This window comes from Schistocerca cancellata, chromosome 9 (genome assembly GCF_023864275.1).
Source record: "Schistocerca cancellata isolate TAMUIC-IGC-003103 chromosome 9, iqSchCanc2.1, whole genome shotgun sequence".
In the NCBI taxonomy this organism is placed as follows: Eukaryota; Metazoa; Arthropoda; class Insecta; order Orthoptera; family Acrididae; genus Schistocerca; species Schistocerca cancellata.
The window spans coordinates 313,724,468-313,742,550 of NC_064634.1; the positions used below are offsets into that span (position 1 = coordinate 313,724,468).

General features: G+C 39.2%; 1 protein-coding gene across 1 annotated transcript in view; it reads right to left on the reverse strand.

Annotated features, from left to right (window-relative positions):
* Window positions 1-374: 374 nt before the first annotated feature.
* Window positions 375-18,083, reverse strand: part of LOC126100344 (transport and Golgi organization 2 homolog) — a 69,824-nt gene continuing 52,115 nt past the window's right edge. Inside the window, exons 3-6 of the mRNA XM_049910956.1 lie at window positions 8,834-9,077; window positions 1,698-1,925; window positions 620-730; window positions 375-539 (exon numbers count right to left, since the gene is read on the reverse strand). Of these exons, the coding sequence (XP_049766913.1) occupies window positions 407-539; window positions 620-730; window positions 1,698-1,925; window positions 8,834-9,077 (716 nt within the window). The 3' untranslated portion in view covers window positions 375-406. The remainder of the gene's footprint in view (window positions 540-619; window positions 731-1,697; window positions 1,926-8,833; window positions 9,078-18,083) is intronic.

Here is an 18,083-nt window from a genome sequence, read left to right on the forward strand (position 1 = left end):
CCCTCGTAATTTCACCCCTCATTCCCATTATACACAACTAGCTCTTCCCACATCAGGACAGCTGTCTCTGGTGTCATATTCTTTTCTTTACATTTCTATCTCTCCCTTTACGCCTAGTCCTTGTATGTATTCTGAAGAATAATACAAGTTTTAAAGCTGAGCAATGTTGTTCAATTTCTTTTTTATGTGACTATCAACAATGTCTCTGCACTACAGTGAGTAGTTGTCTTTATCCATTCCATTGTTAATTTTATGCCCAAAGTTTCGAATTTTTGTATTAGTTTCTATTATAAAATTAGACTTTTTATTAACACTATTTGTAATTTCTTCCATAAATATGAGACACAGTTATGAGAAATGATTGAGAAGGGCTGTGTAATAATAAAAGTATCTATTTATTTCCTGTTTACTGCAACTGTACTTGACATGTTAGATGATTGTATTCCCAAACAGGATTGATAGCCTCAATAGGGCATTTCATTGACCACTCGTAAAAGTCAGTATGTCCTTCATCATCCATAAGAATTATACTGTGTGCTCTGAAATATATCAAACACACATTAAAGCCAACAGAAATAATGAAATATTAGAACCATAGTGAATATAATTTATATGTTACCTTGTTCCATATGAACGGTTCATATTGTTTACGAATACTGAGCTTAGTGGCAAAAGAAATTCTGGTGTCACTTGAGGGGCACGTTCAGTGAGTACAGGGTCAGGAAAATGACTGAAATAAGTGAGAAACACATATATACATGATACATTTCTTAAGAAAATATATTATCAGAAATCAATGATATGGTTATAATAGAAGGAAACATTCCACGAAGGAAAAATATATCTAAAAACAAAGATGATGTGACTTACCAAATGAAAGTGCTGGCAGGTCGACAGACACACAAACGAACACAAACATACACACAAAATTCAAGCTTTCGCAACAAACTGTTGCCTCATCAGGAAAGAGGGAAGGAGAGGGAAAGACGAAAGGATGTGGGTTTTAAGGGAGAGGGTAAGGAGTCATTCCAGTCCCGGGAGCGGAAAGACTTACCTTAGGGGGAAAAAAGGACGGGTACACACTAGCACACACACACATATCCATCCACACATATACAGACACTGTGTGGATGGATATGTGTGTGTGTGCTAGTGTGTACCCGTCCTTTTTTCCCCCTAAGGTAAGTCTTTCCGCTCCCGGGACTGGAATGACTCCTTACCCTCTCCCTTAAAACCCACATCCTTTCGTCTTTCCCTCTCCTTCCCTCTTTCCTGATGAGGCAACAGTTTGTTGCGAAAGCTTGAATTTTGTGTGTATGTTTGTGTTCGTTTGTGTGTCTGTCGACCTGCCAGCACTTTCATTTGGTAAGTCACATCATCTTTGTTTTTAGATATATTATCAGAAATCATTAGTTACACACATTGTCATGTGAATTCGCATGTGCAAACAAAGTAAAACCCATTCTTGCACTCTCATTGCCTATAATTATGTTATTTCTTTATATTCAGAGACTGAATGGCACATTGTTAAGTTAATGAATAAACAATGAAGAAGATTAGTTGTATTCTATTCTACTAACAACAGCTTTAGTTAGCTTTTCTGAATGGTAAGCATTTGTTCTTGTTTTGTCATGTTGCTTTTGCAACAAACTTTAACAAACTTATTGGAGAAAGGACTTTGAAGCTTTTTAACATACCTTTCCTTCCACTGTAGAAAAGTGTGCAGTTCATTTATTAGAGAATCCTTGTTTGTTATATCACCATAATTCTGGACAATTTGTTTAAATCTTTCGGTGCCTGCTGTCACTTTGAGGAATGGAGTATTGAACTCACTGTTACTGATTCCAAAGCAGTTTTCAGTTATTTTAATGGGTTCACCTTGACTACCAACATTTGAATACACATACATGTCAGCATCATTTTTCCTGGAAGTAAATATGTCTTAATGAGCAAAATAGTCAGAAAAACATTATGTAATTTATTTTCCTGTGCACTTAATGATGACACTGTAATGACGGTAATGGAGATAATACATAGGGTAATACAAAATTTACAAATCCTACACTTCACAATGAAATTGTTATACATATTCATTCATGCATAGCACTTTATTAATTCAGTAGGTTTATGAAAATTTTGAAACCAAAGACTATTCTGAAACAAATTGGTGGGAAGTGTAAAATCACCATATATAATTGATTATTGCAAGTATTAATGATATGTCACTGTTAAATATAGCAGAAGAGTTTGTATTGTAACCTGTACAGACTTTTTAGCTACACTGTCAGCTGTGAAATTGAAATAGGAGGATTTCTAAGCAAACAGTAACCCCACCCCCAACTCTTTAATGAATCAAACTCCCATGTATGAAACAGGTACAAATATCTCATTACATTACAAATGAGTAAATATGTTAAACAGAAAAGGTTTGAAATTATCTTTACAGTAGTTGGAAGTTGCTAAGTGCTCTCATTATCAATCACTGGATGAGTATAGTCTGCACCATCTGTGGTTCATAATAAGGAAAGCTAGTTTTTCGTGTATCTCAATGTTTGACATATCTCATGAACTATGGGTCATATAATTATACAATTTTCCAGTTATATTCATAAGAGTATGTGGATATTGTCTGTAAAATGTGCATGAGTAGGGTTAGTAGTATAGAAGTAATAAATTAAAACATCATGCCTGATGCTGAAGTTCTACTGAACAGTGAAAATGTAGCAAGTGATAAACTTTTTTCCTTTCATTATTTTGTAGAGGGTGTCAGCAAGAAAAAGTTTCAAAAATGTTTGAAACCATCTGGAAAGTTTGTTAGAAATTTTTGACTGCTCTCATTCTCAAATACTGGATGAATATAGTCTGGGTAATTTGCATGCTGTGAGTTATCCTGACTCAAGACTTATATACAGTTTCTAACATAAATACTTGATTTATTGTGATAAATGTTTAATGCAAGATTATATCACTTAATGACTGGATTATGATTTCATTTTCAATTTTTAAATTCAGTCAATAATTACATGAAATAATGAAAATCAAATTTTTGTTGCTCCTGGAAACCATTAGATCAACAACCTGCAGTTGGGACTCAGTGACTGTTTTAGCTATTTGGTGATATACAAGGTGGAGAGGAGGTATCTAGGTACCATTAAGTGGCTGTTAAGTTTTTAATATTGATGTAATAGTATTAGGAATAGCACGAACATACATAACATTAAATAGGATAGTGATTTTTCATGCTGCATAGTACTGACAATGGCCACAAGAGGTGGTACACTCAACAACAAAGATGGCCAATTGCCTTACAGTTAGAGAACAAGTAAAGACTACTTCATTCTATGAGGTGTGGAATTTGATGATTACTGTGTAGAGATGGTGACATATGGTGAAGGGAAGGAATGCCACAATTCATCTAGAGACAATAAAGAACTCAATTGAAGCTAATGACCACAGGTTCAGTAAAGGATGCAGTAAGAACATGTTGTCCATCCATGTCTCACTGTCCTGAGAATGTGGTGATTGTGCAAAAAAAGGCTCAACTGTAGTCCGGGGAAATCAGCTCACCAGGAAGCTCATGAGAACAGACTCACAAGGCGTACTGTGTATCAGGTGTTGCATAAAGAATTAAACTTATGAGCGTGGAAACCCTGTTATGTGTGGCAGCTGACTGAAGACTACAATCGTAAAGCAGAGTATGGGGAGTTGATGTTGGGTTGGGATGAAAATTAGCCTCAATTGTTTCACTACATCCTCTAGAGAGATGAGGCCATATTGCACTTGGAAGATTTTTGCCAATCAGCACAGTTGCAGTTACTGAATGGCACCGCATTCTGGAGTTGTGGTGGAGAAGATGCATTATTATCCAAAAGTGACAAGTGGTATGGAGTAATGGCTACAAATGTCATTGGCCCATATCTCCAGCATGACACAATGAACATGGAATGCTACCTTCAGATGCTTCAGGGTTATGTTTGGCCATGGTATGGGAAAATACTGATGACACTGTCTTCGTATAAGATGTCATGCAGAACAGTTGGACAAGAAGTTTCCAGGATGTTGGCTGGGAGGGGGGGGGGGGGGGGGGTGGATCTCATGAATGGACTGCAAGAAGTCCAGACCTGACTGCCTATGACTCTTTTTACAAGGCTGGGCAAAAGAGGAGGTCTACTGGATGAAACCTCACACAATGGACAAGTTGGAAGCACAAATTCTGGAAGTACTTACCAACTTCTACACAAGTTCCTCCAGCAAGCTGTGGATTGTATTCCAGGCCATTTGAGGAGATTGGTCAACACAGGTGCCTAATGGACTTCTAACACATTCAATCATATTCCATATAAAAATGTACATACTGCGTTAATTTCAAATAAATAACTCCACAAAGATATATTTCAATACACACCTTGCTACTTCCCGCCCACCCTGTAGATTGACATGTACACATCAAAGGAGGATTTAGTGTAATTCATGGCTTTGAGTGATTCCATTTGACATTATTGGATGCTTTCCCTATTGTGGTAATGATTTTTAATAGGTTAAACAATTCATACAAGGAAAACTAGTGACAATGCACAGTCCTCAAAAAAGCTAAGATGAAGATGACCCTTTGACTTGGTCGAAACTTGTAATCTAGGAAATAAAACTTGCTTTCTATGAGTACAGCAATCAAGAGCATCTCTAAATGAGAATAATGTTGCACATCACAATAAGGTTTAATATAAGGTGTTCTGGTGAATACTAAGGCTTATTACATAATATCGCAATAGGCTCATGTGCGTATTTCATGTTCTGGCAAACAAGGCACATTTAAAATGTACCTCCTGCTGATTATAACACACATCTTAAAGTGCTGTGTAATTAACAAGGCAGACCTGAGATAGCTTCAAGCATGCAAAATGAAGTTTCTGTAACCAGCCTTGCAGAAGACTACCGGTAAATGAGATAAAATTAGGAACGAAGACATCAGAGGAGAGATTCAAGCAGATCTGTTAATGACTGGGAGACCGCACTGCAGGTGCAAGTGGTTTGGACATGTGAAGAGGATGAAGGGTAACCACCCTCCAAAACAATACTTGGATAGAAATGTGCATGGGAAAAGACTAATTGGACAACCCAGAAAAAGATCACTGTATCAGATTAAGTAATATCTGAAGACTAGAGGAGAAAACTGAGAAACAATATAAGACAAGATATATATCAAGGTAGGGGAAATTATTCATGAATACCCTACCCTGCTTCCTGGAAGAATACAAAGATTATGATGATGGTGATGGTGATGAGGGGTTTTGGCAACTGATGATCCGTAAGGTGAATTCTCGCAGGTCAAAACTTATATGAGAAAACGAAAGAAGACTTTTAACATCCCATGGACAACGTGAGACTGATCACAAGGTCAGGTTACAGAAGGATGGAGAAGTATGTGAGATGTGCCCTTTTGAAAGGAACCATAGCGGAATTTACCATAAGTGATTTAGGAAAATCACAGAAAACTTAAACCTGGAAGAGTGGATGGTATTTGAACCATCATCCTCCCAAATGTAAGCCCAGTGTGCTAACCATTGTGCCACCTCACTCAATAAAATTGATATCAGTGATCACAATGTGTGATCATATCAATTTCACCAAATAACAGAGCCGCATCATGCAATGGACGTTTTTGCAAAGGTGTTTCTTTGTCTGTCAAAACTAAAGACAGGAAGAATATGTAGCATATCATCTCCAAAATGGCTGTGAGAGATTATGGCTGCCATCCTCTTTTAAAACAGACACAGCTTAAACATAAAAATTAAGAGGGTATTGCCAATTGGATAAATAAATAGCTGATACATAACGAATCTATTCATGAGAGATAATTAATTAAAAATAGCTTACCCTTGTAATACCAATATTGAATTGGCCAATTAGACATAATTGCAAATTGCCAGAACAGCTAGTCACCTAGCTAAACTCTCCCCCACTTCTCCCTTCGACCCATGATAGCGCATTTATTTAAATTAACAGAAATGTTCCAAATAAGAACAATAGTCTCAGTGCAGTGAAAAGGGTGCCAATTCTGTCCATTAGGCAGGGGGATGCTCAGAGTTCTGGCACCCTGGAACCAGTGGTACACAACACAATGCACCTCCGCTGCTTTTGGTTCTATATAGCTACACGACTTGCCAACAGTGGGAGATGCTTACCCTTGGCCTGGGTAAGGGAAGAGTTCTTTTCAGGTTATTCCTAACTGTGTTGGTATCTGGAGGCATGAGGTGGGGGACCTGCTCAACAGAAAATTTTGAACGGCTTGGCTATTGAGCCACCAGCAAATTCATTATTAGGCTCTCAGTAGACTGTTGATGCTAAGAGCATCCTTAATGCTACATTTGCAAAAAAATTGACACCGTGATTGTCAGTTGTATCATTATACAGATAATTTGCAATAAATATAGTAAGTTAACTTCTGATACACACACACACACACACACACAGAGATATACAGGGTGTCCCATTTATCTTGACCACCCTAAATAATTGTTTGTCTAGATGCAAATTACAAAATGTTTCAAGCAAATGTTCCTTAGCCATCAGGGCAACATTAACCAGCATGATTGTCTTCGTTGTAGCTTCATTTTTTTACAAAGATATGAACAGTGGTATGACTTTTTAAAATGGCACCCTGTATTTTTTATTCGGTAATTAATTTCCTCTGCTAAAGACCTATTGAAAAATGTATCACAGAGTACCATTCACTGAAACACAATGTTATTAATTACATAACACAACATTGACTTTGAACCAGTGATCACAAACTCGTCCACTTGCTGGAGTTGTCAGAAAACAAATGAAAACCAAGTAAAATCATAACATAAAATTGACTCTGACTCTCCTGTATCACTTCCCAGGAGTAGAACATTCAAAGGTGCTCGAAGTGGTGACCCTGGGCACCGATACGTGGTGCACTTATTGAATGAAAGAATTATTTACTGCTTCCAGTGTTTCCTGCTGAAGAGAATTACAAGCAAGAACGATATATTCCTGCATGTCCTCTGGAGTTGTTGGAATATCGCGATAGACAATTTCTTTAATGCATCCCCCAAAAAAAAAAGTCCAGAGGATTTAAATCAGGACACCTAGCAGCAGGCCAAGTAACTGTTTCTCCTCAACCAATCCATCTGGCAGAATACCTTTGCTTCAGAGCATGACGCGCACGCAAGGCATTATGTGCTGGACATCCATCGTGTTGATACCACATAAGCATTCTGGTTCTTAGTAGCACTTCATACAGAAGAGGAGGAAGAATTCATCTGAGGAAGTTGGCATAAACTGTGCAGTTTAGACTACCATTGATGAAATAGGGGCCAATAATTGTAGTACCAAGCATCCCACACCAGACGTTAACTCTCCACTGATGCTGATGTTCCACCTGTCTAAGCCATTGTGGGTTGTCGCTGGACCAATAATGCGTTTTCCTTATGTTTATCTATCCTTTGTTAGAGAAGGAACTTTCATCAGTAAATAGAATATTAGAGAAGACGTTCGGATTGGCAAGGATTTGCTGTTGTGCTCACTGACAGAACTGTTCACGATTCTGGTAATCATTCCCATGCAAGTCTTGATGTAGGTGTACATGGTAAGGATGGAACTGGTCATGTGTAAGAACATGATGTACACTGGTTTTAGGAATGCCAATCTTGTGTGCAAGCTTTCATGTGCTCACATGTGGATTCATAGCAATGGAAGCGAGAACAGTTAGTTTGGCAGCTTCGTCTGTAAGAGTGCCACGACGATTGCGTTGTCGTGGGTTGAAACTTCCCATTTCCTGAAGCATTGCAACAAGATGAGGAAACATCTGTCAGGAAGGTGGGTTCTTGTCAGGATATTGATCTCTGTACAGTTCCGCTGCCTGCGTAGCATTTCACCTACCTTCAACAATAACAATAAAAGAAACATTATGTCAATGCAGTTTGTAGGAAGGACAGCCTTTACTGTATGCCTGCTCTATACAACAGTATTTAAAAGAACTAAACCACTGTACTAAGTGTACCCGAACATAAGAAAACAGTATTGCAACTACTGTTCTGCTAACTTACATTCCCCATAGATGAGTAGTATTTCTACTTTCTCTTCGTTGGTGTACATTCTACTCACACAACTCTTCAACTGACGATGGTTGATGGAATGACAGGTGTGCATTATGCTTCTGTTTACATTTGTCCTCTATCGACATCAGAATGTGGCTGTGTTCCATTACCCTGAGTACCTGCACTAAGCGCTGGGAGCGTCAACATCAATGTTGTGTTACGTAATTAATAAAATTTTGTTTCAGTGAATGGTACACTGTGATACATTTTTGAATAGGTCTTTAGGAGAGGAAATGAATTACCAAATAAAAAATACAGGGTGCCATTAAAAAAAGTCATACCACCTTTCATATCTTTGTAAAAAATGATGCTACAACAAAGGCAATCATGCTGATTGAGGCCCCCCTGATGGCTAAAGATCATTTGCTTGAAACATTTTGTAATTTGCATCTGGACAAACAGTGATTTAGAGTGTTCAAGATAAGTGGGACACACTGTATACCTGCACCACAGCAACCACTATGTAAGACACATATACGTGTGTGTATTTGTGTGTGTGTGTGTGTGTGTGTGTGTGTGTGTGTGTGTGTGTGTGTGATTCAGTACTGTATGTAAACCACTGTAGGTAATGACAACTTACCTTCTAACTTAACAGAATACCTCACACTTCTAACTACATCTCACCCTGTAATATTATTTCTGTTATAATTAGTACTTCAGCTTGAATGCCCACACTTGTATGAGTTTAAATATGCTAGTTGCACATTTACCTCAAGTGTAATGTGAGAAGATTGAAAGGGCGATAATTTGCACCATTCCCTGCCACTTCTTGCAGATATTTGCTGCAGGAAACATTATTACGCACAAAATTGGCAACAAGACTACCTCTTCCTAATAGATGTGGAGGATGCTCGCCGCCTGGCATCATGATATTGAGTAACGCACCAAGTTTTCCATTCTTTGCTGAAAGAGCAAGCCATGTGCCTCCCTCTTTACCAGGTTCCAAGTCACGACCTATTGGACAAAAGAAGCAATCACCAAATTAATACAACTGATTTGCATGTATGTTGACATTAACCATCACATATAGGAAACATACTCTTTAAGGAAACAATGTTATGTGAAGGAAATTTACTACTCACTGTATAGTGAAGATGCTGAGTCGCAGATAGGCACAACAAAAAGACTCTCACAATTATAGCTTTCAGCCATTAAGTCCATAATAGACATACACGCACACACACACACACACACACACACACACACACACACACACACACACACACACATACACACTGTGTTGTTTCAGTTACCTGCAGTTGGGTGTGTGTGTGTGTGTGTGTGTGTGTGTGTGTGTGTGTGTGTTATTGTTGATGAAGACTTTAACAGCTGAAAGCTATAATTCTGAGAGTCTTTTTTTTGTGCCTATCTGCGACTTGGCATCTCCACTATATAGTGAGTAGCAATTTTCCTTCTCATAATATTGCTACATTCCATCCTGGATTTTCCATTGTTTAACCTTGAAGGAAAGGCACTTTGGCTGGATTCATTCTTCTAAAACTGATAACCATAGACTGAGTTTATTACTAGATGTGGCAGCAGCTATTAAAGATATAGCCGACTTTTGAGTCATGTAGCCTTACAGAAAATATTGTTTCTTTACAAACATTCTGCTAGTTTCAGAAAAGGCTGATAAATGAAATTATTGACATGGAGTAAGATATGATAAGATGAGATCCTATGGGTAAAACATCAATGTTTTAGACTGGTTCATATGACTGTGAGATGGATTTAACAAAAACACATAAAACAAATTTGTTCTATCAGCTATACTTGATTATTGAAGAAAAATTCTACATTTCTGAAGCTTTGATACTCATCTTCAGTTGAAAATGATACATAGCATCTGTGCAGTATCCTACATGAAACTTCAGTTGCAAACTTGTATGAAACTCGCTCAGTTACAAGAACATAAGATCATAGGGAGATTAACACCAGGTAAAGTAAATCAACTAGGAGAAAGCTGACCAGCTGACATGTTGTGATAAAGTGATGAGGCCAGAACACACTAAAATAGTTACAAGTAAGGATGTAAAATATTTAGATTTACCCAGGTATCTAAAAGCCTGTTTAATAGAACATCATCTAGTTGTTTTTTATCTGCATTGTTATCTGTTGGTGAAGAGCTGAAATCACTGTATAAATGAATGAGAGTTACTACATGTACTACGAGAATTGCGAGTCACCCTGTCTGTAACTACCTAGTCATTGAGAGGATATTAAATGCTGGTCTTTTCATTTGTGAATCACCATTCACTTTAAAATCTGTTCAGAAAGGTAAGATAATTTATTGGAATGATCAGCACATTGTTCCCATTGTTCCCTCCCAAGGGACACTGCCTGATCGAAGGACCTTCAGTAGTGGGTGGGTGGGTTTGTATCCAAGCTGGACAGGCATCAATGGAGGAGACAGACAAAATGTGTCCCATCTACTAAGGAACAGGGATCTCTATAGGCATGGTGAAGCCAACCCTCCTAGGGGAGTAAACCCTGATATCAGATCCTGGTCCTCCAAGTTGGTAAACAGGCCAGCACCCCATTATCCACAAAAACTTCTACAAGCTTGAGAATCTAAAGCGGAGCCTCAAAAATCAGATAGAAACTCTTTACGACAATTATTGGCAAGGGGAAGGACACTGAGCGTTGGTACATGGAATGTTCAAAGCCTGACAAATAAACACACCGAAATAGAGAATGAAATTAAGTCTACTGAACTTGGACATAATTATCCTCTCAGAAACAAAAAAGAAGCGACAAGGGAATGAGAAATTTGGAAATTTCATCCATTATTGGTCTGGAGTTGATAAACATAAAGGAGAAAAAGCAGGCATTTCCATTCTAATTAACAAAGCTCTGAGCACATACATAAAGGACTATGCATTTATATGCAAAAGAATTGTCACTATTGACATCAAGTTATATAGCATTGAAACAGTTATAATAGGGGTGTATGCACCAAACAATGATGTGGCACGGCAAACCAAAGGCCATTTCTACCAGAAATTAGACCATCTACTCAACCAAGTCAAAAAGCACAGGCCATGCTGGGTAGCCACGTGGTCTGAGGCATCTTTCCACGGTCTGCGCGGCTCCCCTGTCGTAGGTTCGAGTCCTCCCTCGGGCATGGGTGTTTGTGTCGTCCTTAGCATAAGTTAGTTTAAGTTAGATAAAGTAGTGTGTAAGCTTAGGGCCAATGACCTCAGCAGTTTTGTCCCATAACACCTTACCACAAATTTCCAAAAATTTTCAAAAAGCACCAAGAAGTAATAATAGCAGGAGATTTTAATGTGAGGATTGGCTCACAAGTAAATGATGCAGTAGTAGAAATATATGGAGAAAATCTCATTAATAATTCTGGAGAAAATCTTGTAGAACTCTGTAACCAATATCACTTGAAAATTCCGAATGCCCACTATTCACATATAGATATCCACAGATATACATGAGAGAGACAATCATTACAGCAGAAATCATTAATTGATTACATCATTACCAATCAATGGCCAGAAATGGTAGTTCAAGACTGTAGAGTCATGCAGGGAGCCAACTGTGGGTCTGATCACTACTTAGTTTTAGCAAAGTTGACATACCCATTCAGGAGAAAAAATCAACAACTGGAAAAGTGGCTGACCACAGCCATCATGAGGCATTAGAGCAGGCAAGGTATAAGCTCTTTCTCTTGAAGCAGTTCAGCATCAAAGATTCCAGAAGATGACAATATTGAAGTAGAAAATGAAAATATTAAAAAAGCACTTACAAAAATTTCTCTAGAGGTACTAGGGATTGAGAGTAAAAGACTAGGTAAACGGGATCCTCCATGGATGTCTGATGACCTGAAGATGTTGATTAGGGAAAAGAAAAATCTCTACAAAAAATGGTTATTAACTAAACCACTACAGGACAGGAAAAACTAACAGACAACAAATTACAAATTAAGAAACAGATTTCAATTAGAAAAGAACAAGATGTGGCAACAGAAATGTTTTGAAATTGAGAGTCTAGTTGGTGGATCAGAAACAACAGAAGTGTGGAGGACAATTACCAGTATGAAGAAAACACAAGTAAACAAAGCAGTAAACAACCTAATTCCCTTAAAGGAATGGAAAAACACTATGCAGACCTTTTAACTGAAGATAGGCCATATTACACACAAGGGAATGAAGAGAAGATGGAAGTAACTGATTGAAATATAAACATTACAATAGAGGAAGTGAATTATGCATTAATTAAAATAAAGAATGGTAAATCACCTGGTCCAGTAAAATTTACTGTTGAATTATTGAAGGCTGGAGGAAGATATCTGAAGAAACGAATAAGCTGCCTGATGAACAACTGTTGTAAAAAGATTGAAATTCCCTCAGAATAGGAAAAGTCATATATTGTTTCGATTTTCAAGAAAGGGAATAGAAAAGACACAAACTGCTATAGGGGCATTAGCATCAACTGTACAATGAGCCGCTTATTTGGCAATATAATGTTTGAAAAAATTAGACAAAATGATGGCCACCATAATGGGGAGGCCAGAGTGGGTTTAGGCAGGACAGATAATGTACAGATAACCTGAATGAGATTTTCACTCTGCAGCAGAGTGTGCGCTGATATGAAACTTCCTGGCAGATTAAAACTGTGTGCCCGACCGAGACTCGAACTCGGGACCTTTGCCTTTCGCAGGCAAGTGCTCTACCATCTGAGCTACCGAAGCATGACTCACGCCCGGTACTCACAGCTTTACTTCTGCCAGTATCTCGTCTCCTACCTTCCAAACTTTACAGAAGCTCTCCTGCAAACCTTGCAGAACTAGCACTCCTGAAAGAAAGGATATTGCGAAGACATGGCTTAGCCACGGCCTGGGGGATGTTTCCAGAATGAGATTTTCACTCTGCAGTGGAGTGTGTGCTGATATGAAACTTCCTGGCAGATTAAAACTGTGTGCCCGACTGAGACTCGAACTCGGGACCTTTGCCTTTCGCAGGCAAGTGCTCTACCATCTGAGCTACCGAAGCATGACTCACGCCCGGTACTCACAGCTTTACTTCTGCCAGTATCTCGTCTCCTACCTTCCAAACTTTACAGAAGCTCTCCTGCAAACCTTGCAGAACTAGCACTCCTGAAAGAAAGGATATAGCGGAGACATAGCCTAGCCACAGCCTGGGCGATGTTTCCCGAATGAGATTTTCACTCTGCAGCAGAGTGTGCACTGATATGAAACTTCGTGGCAGATTAAAACTGTGTGCCCGACTGAGACTCGAACTCGGGACCTTTGCCTTTTGCAGGCAAGTGCTCTACCATCTGAGCTACCGAAGCACGACTCACGCCCGGTACTCACAGCTTTACTTCTGCCAGTATCTCGTCTCCTACCTTCCAAACTTTACAGAAGCTCTCCTGCAAACCTTGCAGAACTAGCACTCCTGAAAGAAAGGATATTGCGGAGACATGGCTTAGCCACGGCCTGGGGGATGTTTCCAGAATGAGATTTTCACTCTGCAGTGGAGTGTGTGCTGGTATGAAACTTCCTGGCAGATTAAAACTGTGTGCCCGACCGAGACTCGAACTCGGGGCCTTTGCCTTTCGCGGGCAAGTGCTCTACCATCTGAGCTACTGAAGCACGACTCACGCCCCGCTGTGAGTACCGGGCGTGAGTCGTGCTTCGGTTGATAGAGTACTTAAGTGCCTGCCTCTCGCTCAGCCAGCTGGTCTAACCTTGTGTACATCTCTGGACACATCGCCTCGCCTTAGAGAGCTTATTTACATTCTTGTTCTGTGTATGAGTGGACACAGTTGTTAGGTTTTCTTGTGGCTCCATTGTTTCGATCTTGTTGTTGTTTTGTTTGGTTCATTTCATTGCAAAAAAAAATAAAATAAAATAAAACGAAGAAGAAGAAGAAGAAGAAGAAGAAGAAGCACTATGTTGGTAAAATTCTAAAGATCAGTCAAGAGAGTGGTGGAGTAACTTATGATTTAGCTTTTCTTCATCACAGTCATAAAATTCAATTTAAATTTTACTGACCTAATTTATCTGACAAAGGAATTGCCAGTGAGGAGGATGTTGTAAAGTTCATTAGTGCTCCAGATGTCGATAGCAGGGATTTTTACTTTTCAGCAAGAAAGAACTTAAAGTGTACCAAGATACACTCCTATAGACAGTGGCAAACTAACAATTTCATTTTACTGTGTTATATTTTGTGAAATTAAGAAAATGACTGCTAAACATTTTTGCAAACTTTATATTCAAATTTTAACTAAATTCAGTTAAATTGTCATTATATTTCATCTTAATAAAGTATTATTAAACCACTACTTTCATTGAAAAGCAATATTGTTCTACAGAATTGCTCTCACAGACTTAAACTTTGAACAGCAAAATAAAAATACTGTATCTTCAATGTTACTGCCCTCTCAGGGTAGCTTTCAACACTGGCTTTTATTTTTATTACATATAATAAACTTGCATATGATCATTTTTGACATGAACAATCATTTGAGGCCCTAGTTTCCCTGCATAGCTGCACTCGTTACTTTAAAATAATGAAAACTATTTTTGTGGTAATGTAATAAAGTTTGAAAGCGTTTAAAGTAACCCCATTTTATGGTACATCATCTTTTCAAAAAATTTGGGGAATGATGTCAGCAGTGAAACAGGTTGGCTATTATGGACATCTCTCTTATCACCTTTCTGAAAGAAGTCTCTCTGGAAAAATGACTTGAGTTAGTGATGCATTACATATTTCAGATAAGACTGGGCTTCTGGGCTTATTACATGGGAACAAGTTTTTAGCACTCCATTGGAAAACCAGATAAGCTTTTATTTTTGAGAGAACATCCAATTTTCGTAATTTCAGAAGAAGTTGGTGATACATTCGTGTGACTGAACTTTGTGAAAGTTACATTTTCAAGATACTGATTTTGTTCTTGAACATTTTGTCTCTATGCTTTCCCCTATATTTAAGAAATGATATTAAATGTATTTGCTATGTGTCATTCATCATTTATAGCCCTTCCATTCAGTTCAGTAGTGATTTTGTATTGTTTTGTGGCTGATTGTCCTGTCTCATTTCACTGCATTCCATATACCCTTAAGTCTCTTGTTGAAAGTACTGACTTCTGACATTAGGTGCATATTCTTTGCATTTTTAATAAACGTTCTTGGTGATCTTGAGTGCACAACTACTGTTGGATCCCTATTTGTTGTTGCCAAAAGATACATTTCCCTTTCACAAGATACTTTAATTCCTCTAGAGATACATGGTTTTTTACATGGCTGTTTAGTGTCCTTTCTGATCAGCCTATGTGGAAAGTTATTTTCAAATAATGATATAATTTTATCATGGAATAGATTAAATTTTATGTTAGCACTTGGTTCATTATAAATTTCATCCCATGTCATGTCCTGTAAACTATTCTTAAAAACATTTGTCCTGGAGTCATAAACTATTCTAATTTCCAGTGAGGAGTATCCATACTGTGAGACGCTATGTTATTTATCCTAACTAACTGTGTATCATGATCGGAAACAGTATATATTACTGGATAAACAATACTGGACAAGCAATTAAGTAGGTGAACAAAATGTGTGCAAGGTGTACCAGAGGCTGCTTGACCATGGAATAGTCAGGTCCTTTCTTTGTATGATAAATTTCTTCCACTATCACCTCCCTGAAACTGCAGTTCAACAGACCCCTCTCGCCAATGCAACTGCCGGGCTGCAACACCAAAGGTCCGTGAGTTATGAAGTGGACACCCGAGGTAGAACAGAGAGTCCGTACCCTCCAGGTGAGCTTAAGTGAGGCAGTGCTCCTCACTCATCCTGTGCCTCAATGCTCACCTGGTTATAATTGTTTATGTGAGTCAGTTAACAATCAGTGCAGCAGTCCACCAGCAGCTAGACCAACACTGGCAAACACTCAAATTTTTCCCTAAATAGTTGCAAACCCTCCATTGGAGTGCACACAATAAGGAGCTGTTGCAATTTATGAGGCAGTCAGGTACTTCTGACTGCAAATTGAAGCTCAGCCAATGTCTACATTTGCAGACAAAAAACCAATTACTTCCACATTCAAAAACATTAGTGATAACTATTCACCTTGATAGTTCCAGCATACTTAATTCATAAACCAGTTCACAACATGTAAAAGGTGCTGAAACTTCAGTGGCTGATTACTTCTCTCATATCTGTGGTATGATGCAGACTATAGACTACAGAGGGCTGGCTATAAAGCAGGTCTTGGATCCACAGTTATGACAGCTGTTGAATGACCCATCTACAGGACTACACCTCGATTCCTGTACCAGACTCAAAGTTAAAGCTGTGGTTTGGCATCTCTTGGAACAAACCAGCCCATACATTTTGCAGAAATTCCACAAGACAGCCTACAACAACATCCACAACTTATCTTATGCAGGGACCAGCACTGTGTTTGTTGTAACTGTGGTGTCACTGCCAGACACCACACTTGCTAGGTGGTAGCCTTTAAATCGACCGCGGTCCATTAATATACATCAGACCCGCGTGTCACCACTATCACTGATTGCAGACCAAGCGCCGCCACTCGGCAGGTCTAGTGTAGACTCCCTAGCACTCACCTCAGTTGTACAGCCAACTTCGCTAGCAATGGTTCACTATCTACATACATTCTCATTTGCAGAGACGACAGTTTAGCATAGCCTTCAGCTACAACATTTGCTACGACCTAGCAAGGTGCCATATTCAGTTACTATAATCTGAACAGATAATATTGTGAACCATGTACTGTCAAGAGCAACGTTCATCATTAATGGATTAAAGTTAAGTATCAAACTAAGTATGTCCCCTTTCTGAATTCTAATTCCTTGTCATGTTCCAGACCTCAGGTCAGTATAGTTCTTCCCTCCTCATGCCAGCCTGCGTGAGCTAAAACGCGTGCCTTTTGGCCTCCACTAGTAACACGGTGTTGGCTCTTCTGCCAACACTACAGTAATGGTGACCAGAGCGGTCACAGGGTTGAAGCGATGGAAAGTGCGGTGGGACCTACTGAACCGCCCGAACAACAACACAACGGGAGAGGACGGACACGACCAACAAAGGCCAGAACAAACAACAACAAGATCGAAACAATGGAGCCACAAGAAAACCTAACAACTGTGTCCACTCATACACAGAACAAGAATGTAAATAAGCTGTCTAAGGCGAGGCGATGTGTCCAGAGATGTACGCAAGGTTAGACCAGCTGGCTGAGCGAGAGGCAGGCACTTAAGTACTCTATCAACGGTGCTACTATTGGCCACTGGAACCACGTGTTCCACTGTGGTGTCCTCACACTAAATGCAGGCCAAGAGGCGTGCGCTGACACAGCTTACGGCACAATGGTGCAGAGACCTCTAGGGGTCTTTTACATCCATGACGTCTGGCGGAGATTCAAATTCTGCGGTGCGTGGTACCAGAGTGTTCAGGTTGCTTATACATCATTGGTGTGGTCTGCCATGAAGAAGTATGTGCACGTGTGAGCACATTTCTGCATTCCATGCCAACAGAGCAAAGTGGGTTGTCATGTAGATACTAATATAAGCAAATTTGAGGGAGTACAACTAGATTAGGCTATTTCGCGTCCATCTCTACCCTTCACCTCTGGATGACTACAGGTGTTTGTTCACAGCCACGGACAGATGTACATAGCAGGCAGAGGCAACCCCTATTGCTGATATATTGGCTGAAATTAATGCAAAAATGTGTATTTGTAAATGGATTGTGCATTTCAGGTGCCCTCTCCACATTACAACTGATAGCGGTTGCTAGTGCGAATTCAACCAGCTCCAAAAACTAACCAAACTGTGCAGCTTTCAACAACACAACACAAATAGCTAGTACCCCACTAGTAATGGTATGGTAGAGCAGTTGCACAGAACTTTAAAGCATTGCTAATGTCTCACCAAGAAAAGTGGAGAGAGGCAGTAGTTCTCTTAGGCCTCCGAACCGTGTTCAAACCT